Source organism: Mastomys coucha, unplaced genomic scaffold (assembly GCF_008632895.1).
Source record: "Mastomys coucha isolate ucsf_1 unplaced genomic scaffold, UCSF_Mcou_1 pScaffold22, whole genome shotgun sequence".
Taxonomy (NCBI): Eukaryota; Metazoa; Chordata; class Mammalia; order Rodentia; family Muridae; genus Mastomys; species Mastomys coucha.
In genome coordinates this window covers 63,744,016-63,756,000 of record NW_022196905.1, presented here as the reverse complement: position 1 = coordinate 63,756,000, position 11,985 = coordinate 63,744,016, and the positions used below count along the sequence as shown (strand labels likewise).

General features: G+C 33.5%; 1 protein-coding gene across 1 annotated transcript in view; it reads left to right on the top strand.

Moving 5' to 3' along the window:
- Nucleotides 1-540: 540 nt before the first annotated feature.
- Gabrg1 (gamma-aminobutyric acid type A receptor gamma1 subunit) overlaps nucleotides 541-11,985 on the top strand; it is a 70,916-nt gene continuing 59,471 nt past the window's right edge. The window contains exon 1 of the mRNA XM_031342570.1: nucleotides 541-803. Within this exon, the coding sequence (XP_031198430.1) occupies nucleotides 700-803 (104 nt within the window). The 5' untranslated portion in view covers nucleotides 541-699. The remainder of the gene's footprint in view (nucleotides 804-11,985) is intronic.

Sequence of the window (11,985 nt, the reverse complement as noted above, 5' to 3'; positions counted from 1 at the left end):
AGCTCCAGAGAGCTCATTTGTGCAGGACATTGTGTCAAGTCCCGTGTCTGCAAAGAGAAACAAGACACTGTCTAGAATCAAAATTAAGTAACAACAATCAATAAAACAAAACAAAACAAAACAAAACCAAAACAGTATTCTCGCCAGCGCAGAGAAAATCAATTAGGCTCTGTCCACAGAAAGACACTTCTCGGAGGAGCTCTCGATTGAAGACAAATTAAAATAAATAAATAAATAAATAAATGAAAATAAACAAATGAATAAATGATTCCTAGCTAAGGAAAGGGAAGAGGTAGTGGCCCCGATATAGAACATTAGGGCAGCGGGAGAAGCAGCATTTCCCTTGGGAGCCCGAATCTCAAGGCCACACCAATGTTTCTCAGGGGCTGGGTCTGAGAAGAGGTTTAATTTTCTTTTCCAAAAAAACCCGAGCCCTTTTCCCCACTGGGCTTGATTTCTAGTATGGGAAACCCCGCCTTTCTGGAACGCTGATTGGTCCAACTCTTTTTGAGATAATTTATGCCGCATCCACCCGGTGTGATTGGCTCCTTAGCTCGGTTCTGCTGGGAGTCGCATCCTACCTGCTTCGGAGGTGTACTGCCTGTCCACTCCTTGTACTCACAGAGCTGCTGCTGAGGCTTGAGGCAAAACTCTGTGCTTGGGGACTGAGCTAGTGGAGGAAGGACTAGAAGCAACCCGATGGGTTCTGGGAAAGCCTTCCTCTTCTCTCCTTCCCTCCTGTGGAGTCAAACTAGAGGAGTGAGGTTGATATTCTTGTTACTAACCCTGCATCTGGGAAACTGGTGAGTAAATTCAAGGACTTAAAACTGTCTCTTTAATTTTCTTTTTCTTAAAGAAAAAAAAAATATCATTCCAAGTAATTTGCATTTTCCCGGGACATGGTTAGTGTTTGCCATCACTGTATTTTCTGGTCCTGCTTACTTGAAGACAACACGAACTTGGCCTATTTCTGAAGAATGGATGTTAGTTCATTTGTTTTTGAGTTCTACGGGATTATAAACTAATGTAGGCTCCATTTCCACAAAGGAGATTAGCAGTAGAAATGACTTTGCCAATATATTTTGGATTAAATGTTATTGCTGAACTTTCTGGATGATTCTGCATTTTAAAGACAAAGTTATTTCAGGAACTTTGTGTTAGATAGCATGATGTTTATGCTGTTGTGTATGCGCAAGTATTATGGTTTTTTTTCTCATTCATTTTTGGGTAACATTCTTGATTGAGCTGTTTTTTATGAGCTAGTTTTTATTACACATCTATCAGCTGTAATATATATATATATATATATATTCAGAAAATATCAGAAATAGCTATCTATTTTATTTGAAACAACTTTGAAAGTCTTTCAGGACACTATGAATGTATTGGCTGTATTTGTGCATGGTACTACTACACATAAATCTTCAGTGTGACAGGAACAAGACTGGACTGTAAAGCCTTTCAAAACTTTGAAATCATCCTGTGAGTGAAAAAGAAAATATCACACTTGGGCTGTGAAGGAGACAGACTATAGAAGATATTGTCACATTTGGTTAAGGCATAGACACTTTCAAAGTTTTTATATGCTATTCATGCATTGTTTCATTTGCTTTAAATAAATTTGCATTCAAGTTATGGTATTCCATGCTTTATTGCTGCTTAGAATCCCAGTAAAGCACAATTACTATGAAGATAATTTTTGTATATGGATTTTTGTTGTCATTACCAATAGATAGGACATCTGTATATCCTTGGAATGTGAACACTAGATAAGAACATAAGCAACAATGGCATTTCTGGATTAAAAATTTGATATTTAGTATGTTTAGGTTTCATTTGAGAATTAGAGTTCTGTTTGTCCTTTTGCCTTAGACTTTTAAATGTTCTCCATGTACAGACAATGTAATGAATGATTCATTCTATACACTATGTTGTAATGGTTTATGTCCTTGAATATATCATGTTTAGTAAAAGATATTTAAGGAGAACTGGTACTTTTTATACTATTGCAAAGGGAAAGTCAGATTGGCTCAGTGCTTTTCTAGAGTAACAACCTGCATGCTCTTTTTATCTTTATAACTTCACATTTCTATTTCAGTCATGTTGGGATACTGTCTCACAAAGAGCATATTGTCTATCCAAATAGATGTTTCGTTCAGAGTAGATTCACATTTCATTCATTGTAGCTGGCTGGCAAACTCTCACCATGCTGCTCTGGGTAAAGAGCTCTGAGGTGCTTTGGGCAGGGAACTCATTGGATGCATGCTTTTACCTGCCACAGCTCTTTAAACTCAGTGGCTACAGTAGTTTCATCTACAAAATGTAGGATAGTAATAGACCATGTCTGACTGCTTCAAATATTCACAGTCAATACATCTGAGATTTGAAATGAAATATGCAGTGATTTAAAGATCTTTTCATGGGTGTGAGTACTATTGAAGAGGAAAATTCTAGTGTGACTACCATCTCCTTTCTATTGTATGTGTGAAAGAGTGAAAATAAGTTACTGGGTTCAAATTTATAAATAATTCATTTATCATTAGTATATAGATAAACTGGACTACTTTTGTCAGATGAACAAGTACATATTGAAACAAATCTACATATTGCTACTATTCTGTGGTCTGAGTGCCTCAATTATAAGCATTTATGGCTTTATTTTATAAAGCAGGCAAACTTATCCTAAATTTTATATTCTTTCCAAGCACACTTGTGGAAAATTGTCATCAATACTTATAAACTATGTATGATCATAAACATCACTCTTCTTTTCCCCATTCCCTTAAGGTTTCTCAACACATCAAAGGTCCTGTCTATAAGAATTTCAATGTCACATTAGTTTCTAAAATACACTTTCAATGTCATCTATTTAGAGATTTACTAACTTGGGTTATATTACTTTTTATATCAAATCAATGGGGAGGTCTTGTTTCCACATTAGTTTCCATGAAGAGCAAAGGGAGACAGTGTATTGACTTTCCATACTGCTGAATTATGAAAGGTGATCCTTTTGTATCTAAAAGCTGTGCTCATAGATGCTGGGTTTCGTTCTCCAGGAGAGTCTGTTGGATCCTGAAAACCTGGTTTTAGGTTTCACCAGCTTGTTTTCACTTTTGTAATGTTAAAAAAAAATTAAAAGGAAGATAATCAAGTTTTCATGCAGTTGAAAAAGTCTCTTAAAATTTTAGCTATTCTAAAAAGTAAGCCATTGTAACCTTTGACAGGTTACATTTTTTGGAAACCTGAAGAAATATAATATATTTAAACCTTTCCAATGGGTTAAAAAATCCACTGGATCATTCAGTTTTCTACATAAAAATATTCAAATGCACCCACTTTTAAAATATATTATTTTAGGTCATTTCAGGAATAAATTTATGAATGTGGTAGTTAATACAAATCTTTTTTATATGTTTCTAGCTTTTAGGCTTATTTTCCTAGTACAATGTCAGTGGTAACCATGTAAATATTCCATGATTGAACATATTGAAAGACTCCAGAGACCAATTTATTTTGAAACGAGAAGATTATAATTGATGAAAGTTCTAGATAAGTTTAGATTATCTAAACACAAAATTACAGTCAAGTTGCTCTTCATTCTGTATATTGAAACACTTTGGACTAAGCAATAAAGGAAATGCCTCATACTGCAATCACAGCTCAAAGACATTTTGTACTTATATACATGGGATTATATTTGTTTAGGGAGTATAAGAGAGAAGGTACAGTCCCATGAAGAAGGAATCAAGGTAGGATAGAAAACTAAATAAGGGTGGTTGAGGTCCTGGGAGAATGAAGGTCATATGTAACTTCCTAGAAGGGAGGGAATGTGTAGGAACAACGCAAATGAAAGATTTCTGGTGAATATTTCTAAATAGGTGGTATTAAAGAGGGAATCTTGGTCTTCATCATCAAATTTCAATTTCAGCTCTCATTTCTTTCTGAGTGATTTCAGGCAGTCTTTGATGCACAGAAAGCTAATTTTCCAAAAATCAATTCTGAGATATTAAAAATATTTGGGAAAAATTCCAGCACATAATAGTTTGAAAAGGATATAGTAGCAGATATTACATAAACTCATTGTAACTCTAATATTATTTAACTTTTAAAAGTGGTTTTAAATACAGGAGAATTAAATATTGAACCACTACATATTATTACATGTCATTTAGATTTTAATGAGATCATAATTTATTTATTAAAACATATTTATTGAGTACAAATTGGTTACAAATGCAGTGAATAATGGTAGGTTTAATCTAGCAAATGTGGTAAAGACAAGATTATTACAAATGAAGCTTATCTCTCTGCTAAGTTCTATATGTGCTGTGTTAAAGAAAAATATATAGCCCAAATAAGGAAACTGTCAAAAGTCCAAAGAAAGTCTGCTTATATTTCTTCACCTAAGGTAAGAACTTGTGAAATTTTCTCCTCCGATGTTGGGATGCCAAATGGCATTTTCTTATTTAAGTTTTGTTTAATCAACTATATTGTAGAGATTTCATGTGTATATCTTCCGTGTCCTATCTTAAAAATAAAAATTTTTCTATCCCAGTGGTTCTCAATTTGTGTATCAAAACTCCTTTGTGTTTGCATATTAAATATCCTACATATCAAATATTTACATTATGATGCATAACAATAGGAGAATTACAGGTATAAAGTGGCAACAAGATGATTATATGGTTGGGGTTCCTCACAATATGAGGGACTGTATTAAAGGGTCATAGCATTAGGAAGGTTGAAAACCACTGGTCTACCTGATAGTGCCAGGATCCATTGGCCCTTATAACTTGTCTACATCCTTTTCTTCAATTTTCCCTCAGCTTAGAGTATAGGGGTTGCATTGTAGATGTATAAATTGAGGATGGATACTCTATGGAGTCTGCATTTTGACTAATTATGGATCTCAGAAATCCTATTTGTTAGAAAAAGAAGCTTCTTTGAAGAGAGGTTAGAGATATCCTTATCTGTGAATATAAAAATAGATATTGAGAATACAGTTAACAATTATATTGGTTTACAGAAAAGTTAGTAGAATGTTCTCCTCATGATATCTCTAGTCATGGGTAGTTGGTGAGTTTGTAGAATCAGCCATTAGTTTCCTTCTATAGAGCAATCCTTAAGTTTAATTACAAAGTGGTTTGTTATCCTTCAATTAAATATTTTATTATTGTATCAGTGATGTTATCTTATTAGGTTTGTAATTGTTATGATTCATTGGCTTTGTGTTGGGTAGAACTACCAATTGATTTTCTCCTTTGACAGGTAACAGCATTTTCTGATAATTTTGGGAGCTAACACTCAAAGAGGAGGTTGTCAGATCTCTTCCAGTTTGGTTGTTACAAGTCCTTTATCTGAAGTTTGTGGTATCTTCAACAGTAGAGTATTACCTTTGAATTCTGGGAGGCAGCCAAAGACAATGGTAATAGTGTACAGTGTTTTGATAGTCTATTGGACTTATCTGACCAACAGCTCAACAGGCATGTTTTCATGCCTGCTACTGGGATTGTTAGATAGTCTTTGGCTTCTAGGGTGTGCATTTTGACCCCATAATAAGCAACTTCATTGATATATATAGTTTTCAAGTCAGAGAATGCAAAAATTGCATTTCTCCAGGAATGAGCTGCCTGCTAGTTTATCTAATCTCATTGGTTAGCCACTGAACATTAAGAACAGCAGTAAATGGATTCAACAATTGAATATACATATATGTATATTCATATAAGGGTTTGTGACCTTTGTAGTTATAACTAGTGCATATATACATGTATATATATACATGTATATATATGTATATATACACATACATATATAGGTATATGTATGTGTGTGTGTGTATATATATATATATATATATATATATATATATATATATATGGAACATGAAAGGAGACTAAACTCTTGCTACTTCTCTTTGCCTCATTTTACAAATGGAAATACATAGGCATAGATACTTTTAGAATATATTAAGAATTATCTTGGTTCTTAAGAACAAATCAAAAGAAATTCACATGTTCTCTGACCAGAACCTGCATTCTTAATACAAATCATTTCATATAACAAATTCACTGTAAGTCAAATGAATTAATTTGCTTCTTGATGGATGGAAACTAGAGAGGAAAGAAAGAAACAAGGGAAATATTATGTAATGAGAGGAGAAAAGAAGACAGAAGAAAAGAAAGAAATGGAAAGCCATGGAAATGTAATTGTGGGTTTATTGATGCAAACACAGTGAGTAGAAAATCTAGTGTATACCTATCTTGTAGGTCATTGAACTGTGCTAGATTCATTATTTTAGGGAAGATATTAGGCAATCTGGAGTATTTGATCATTAAAAATGACAGGGTAGAAAAGAATTAAAAGCAAGAACTTAGAGTTTAGATACAATTTGTTTTAAATAATAGCTACTCATTGTTTCAAGGTTCTATAGAAAATCACAGTGAGATTTATTATGTATAGGTGTACCACACACTACAAGCAAGTAATGAAAGTCACAGGAAGCCACAGTTCCTCTACAAAGAGATAATAGATGCCTTATCACCAGACCCATTCAAGCAGAAGCTTGTTAGAGTGTTCTTGTACTCAGTGGGAGGCTGATGAGATTTATGGTTTTTATCTATTTTTAAGCAGTATCTAATTTTCTCCATACTAAAATAGTTTGGCCAATTGAATTCTAATGCTTTAACAAATAGCCTTAGCTATTAATCCATTCAGTGAATATTTCTTGCCCATTATTCATCTAACAACTATTTGTGCAGTGCTCACCATGTGTTAACTAGTGTTCTGGAACCTGTTGCTAAAGTGGTAAGCAAGAAAAACCCTTGGCCTCTTGTGTTTGTAAGGTATAAAAAGAACATAGATATGACACAGGACAGATATATCAGGTCTTATTACAGTTGCACTTGAGTTCTGTTGCTTATTGTGTTTATAGTTTGTTAATAGAAACAAATAAATACAATAAAACCCTGTAAGTGGTGCCCCATGGGCTAAGTGAGGTACAGTGCTAATGGTTAATAGGCTGCCATTAATGTAAATCCAAACAAAGACCATGTGCTCTGAATTGTGTTAGACTGAAATCGGTCCAGAGTTATAGAATGAGTGCATGAGAAATAGGTCACAGTTATGTATGTGTATGAGGTGCTATGTGTAGGAGGTTTGGTAGTTTTTGGAAACGTCATTTCTCTGATCATCTCATGTATAGTAAAAACAGCATTTCTGTAAAGGCTCTATAATTTCCTGTAATCCTGAAGTTCTAAATTATAGACATCATTTTCTCCCAGAAACCATGTAGTCTGTAAGTTGACATATCTCTTTATGTTTGGACAGCTGAGTAGCAATGTTAAGAGACTACCAAGGCACAGGGACATGGAAACACACTTAGAGATTCTAGATTCTAACTTGCAGCTGCATGGATAGATCAGAAAATCAATGCCTCATGAATGTTGGGTTTAATATTAACATTTTACTATTGGTGTGTTCAAGTTTCTTAAATAGATTTAGAAGTGTTAGAATTAAGGGTGCTGGCCATTAAATAGGCATTGTGTGTACTTCTGAGATGATTACTGGGGATTGTGCAATATGAGAATTTCTTAAATGCAGTGATGCATTTGCTCCTCTGACATCAAAGATGCATGTAATTTTCAGAATATTCATCTAATATATGTAATTCAGTGTTTTCAGTAAGGCACACATTTTCCCTAAAGAAGTCATGTTTGAATTTATTGAATTTGACCTCACTGAGACAACTGCTATCTATAAGGCATTTTGTTATTTGTGCAAATGATTTATGAACAAATGCTTATTTTCAGGTTTTACTTAGTAGCAATTCCATTTCAACAGCACATATTGTCATAATTAGCATATATGAGAAAAAAGATGGCTTATTTCTGTTACAATAATTTGTATCCTTTGCCTTCTGAAGGATGTGTTCCACAACGATCTCATATTAATAAATATGATACTCTTATTTTAGATCTCAGGACAAGAAACTGGCATGGTCCACTTATTTGGATGTACTAAATCTGAATTATTTTGCTTTAAAGATACTTTAAAATATTCTGTAATTGAATAAGAATCAACATGATGCATTTACTTTGAAAAGTCTTGCAGATTTAAAGCCTGTATCTGACGCATAAAGGCATCAAAGATTTAGAAAATGTTAACGTCTTGAAGGATTGTGTCATATATAAATCCAATTTGTGTCTTGTAAGGCTCTACGGATATAAATTGAAATGGAGACTTTTATGTTCCTTTTAATATAATTTATACACAGTGGCCACTTAAAATATACTGTACTGAAGATAATGCTTGCTTTCTCTTCCTCAAAAAAAAAAGTCTCTAATGAAAGTGGTTACAAAGGACATTTATAATCTTTGGATATTGACTATGTCTCTGAAGTCTTTTCAAAAGATCCATATAGTTCCTATTTTTTCTAAAGTCAGTCTAAAGGGCTAAAGATATGACCCAGCATTTGGGGCAGAGTGAGTTCAGAAGACCAAAGTTTGAGTCCAGGAATTTGCACTGGGTGACTGGAAACTTTCTGTAACTCCATCTTCAGGGTCTCTATCATCTTATTCTGTTTTTCAGAGGCACCAATGCTTGTGTGTATACCCCATCCCCACACACACATAGAACTCAAAAAATAATCTCTGATTTTAAGGACAGAATTCATCAAGAAAATAAATAAATAAGAGACAAAAATCAAAATGTTGGCAACTTTCATGTTTTATTAGTAACATTTCTACCTGTCTTTTATTGTAATATGTATCAGTAAAAATAAATATTTCAAAATGGATACCTAAAATATTAAGAAAAATATTTTTATCATTTTATTTTTATTATCCTTCTAAATACATACTTCTAGTCATGATTTTTTTTTCAAAAATTTACTCTGTTATAGTTCTGTCTCTTTCTCATTAGTGTAAAAGTTTTCAATCTTATAGCTAAAATCTAACTTAATAAAGTATGTTGCAAAAGCTTAGGAAATGCTCAAAAATTTTTGAAAGCAACAATGACCTGAGAAGACTTCACTTCTATGGAAGGAGCTATGGGCAATTGATAACAGGGAAGGGAGGGAGAGTCACTCACTCTTTCTTTGGGGACCTGGTTGCTGGTAGATTGCTCCTGATGTTGATGGAGTGGCACCAAATGTGTACAAGGGTAGCCCTAATAGGACTTAGCAGGTTATTAAAAATAAAAACAAAATATTAAAAAGAGGACTTTCTCAGAGAATCTGAGAAAGAGTTGAGGGAAGCACTATGGGAACTTGGCATAATAAGTTAGGCACTAAGGTAGTCTGTATGGTTATGATCCAAATACATATGTGAGATTCAAATAATAAAAACTTTATTTTTCTTTTTATTGTCTCTCTTTCTTGTATCTTTCTTATGTGTATCTCTTTCTTGTCTTTAATGATGTTTAAAGTGAAATTTGTTATATATATTTTCAACTTTTTACTTTCTTTCATATTGTTTTTTCCATGTGTTCTTTAAGAGTTAGCAGTTTACTGCTTTTCAACATTAACTCTTTCTGCAATTTTCGATTAGAAATCTGATTTTTCTTTCTTATAATTGAGTTAATCACAACTTCAATGCATTTTGCTAGATATATCACTATTTTATTTCTAAACAAACTGGTCATTTTCTTTCTACTCACCAAATTTCCACATCATTGGATGTGATTCTGAGAATTTAAGTTTTTCCCATAGATGTATTTTTGTTTTGCTAAGTTAGGTAAATTTTAAAATTTGTTTTTTAAAGCTTTTGTTATTTGAGAAATTTTTACATGCATACAAAGGTCATGTGAATAAGAGAGATTTACCCATCAACTCCAGTATTTGAACATTGTCTCCACTTGGTGCTGCTGTTTGTGGAGCTTTAAGATGTATGTCCAGATTGTCAGATATAAGTCACTGAGGCAGGCGCTGAGGTTCAAAGCCTCACGCTATCTTTAGTTCAGTCTTTCTGCCTTGAGCTCTCTGCTTTCTGTTCCTATTTTCATCTCTGAATTTTGCGGCAATGCTTTCTGCTGTGGCAGACTGTTATCATTCAGAAACTCTAAGCAGAATGTCTCTTTCACAAAGTGTCTAGGTCATGGGTCTTATCCCAGCAGTCTAAAGGTAGCAAATTTACATACACTGTGTCTGATAATGTTAATCCTCCATTCCTTTTCCTCAAATTTCTGCTCCATCCTCCACCATTACTCCCTTTCAACCATATGTGTTCTGTTTTTCTCATTTCTACACCAAGCCCATGTAGCACTGCCAGTGGGTATTTGCACAGCTTAAGAACATCTAGTTGAACATGAATATCACTCCTAAATGATCAACCCTTAAAGAAAATGGTCTCTTTTTCTCCCAGTTGACTTCGCTCCCAAAGGATCTTCAGTGAGGAATAGGGCCTCATGCCATGTTCCTGAGCAAATTTTAACAGATGCACATTTTTCTTTTTTAAACCTGCCACTTGACATACCTATTCTATGGTGTTTTTCTTATGTTTGTGCATAAAGGAAGAAAAAATAATCACATTTTAAAAAATCATAAGGAAATATACTACTATAGAATCTTCCTAAAATATATACATATATAAAAATGAACTTAAATGGAGTTATCTTAAAATTGAGTGACAAAGCTCTTACTAGATAGAACAGGTTAACAAATAAGCAGTGTAGTATCAGAAATGGGTTACTGTTTTTCAAAGTTGTTTTCCAGCGAGGTCCCATATTTTCCCTTATATTTCAGATTAGCACCAATGATCCTGGTTACCCTAGGTCTGGTAAGACCCTATTACTGAGTATACCAGATACTTGAGTCATAGAATAAAGAGAAATCGACTTAGAACTTACCTAGAAGATTCAGACTTATTGGCTAGCTTTCATAGTGCTAGAAAGATCAATGATTACAGCCAGAATATAAAACTAATCATCAATATTACCAAGTACCAATATTGACTAGCATTGGAGATATGCTTAGTGGTGTAACAGTAATACAACTGTCATGAGACTGGATATCCATCCATTTATAGTTAGATTTAAGACCAACTCCACCAAATGAAAATCATACCCTTTTGGGCTACCCAAGACTGTTTGTCATTATTCTGGTAAATATTCATGATAAATAGATAATCCCCAATGACTTATTATTCCCATAGATTAGTGCATCTTTTATATTAGATGTTGAACAACACAGACTCTCAACACATACACCAGAGGACTGCCAGGTCTGTGTTTATTCAGAGAAGATGCACCTATCCCTCAAGAGACTGGAGGCCCCAGGGAATTTAGAGGTCAGATGGAGTTGATGGTGGGGGCATCCATGTGGAGACAGGGGCTGGGTAGGAGGTATGGGATGTGGAACAGTCAGAGGGTGGTGGTTAACAAAATATGGAGTGTAAAAAATAAAAAATAAAAAAATTCTCAAAGATGAAATAAAAATAAAAATATAAAGATTATTGGATATTTCATGAGGAGCAAATCATAAGTTGAACTTGTGTAGGAAATATATATTTATGCTTACAATTTACATAAAATATTTATAAATGATCTGTCACTTTTTTCTCTTATTTTGTAGTTAATTGATATTCAGTAAAGGAAATAATGTATGTGCATATAAAATATGATATATATGATATATACATAATTATAGACATGTATAATATGTTTTCTCTAAGTCATATATAATTAAAATAAATTATGAAGTATTTAATTATATATAGATTTTAGAATGATAATGTGACTTTAATGTAAGAAAAATAAATACCCTAGTTAAAGCCAGATTAATATTTCACATAAAATAATCAAGTACGACAAAAACCATATTGTTCATGATAAATGTTTGAGGAGGAAAAGTTTAAGATGGGAGACCAGATGAGGATACTGGTGATAGCCATTCTAATGCATAGAAAACCTTCACACTAGCCATTCTAATGCATAGAAAACCTTCACACTAGGATCCAGGGCTCTAAATTTGGAGTGTGTGTGTGTGTG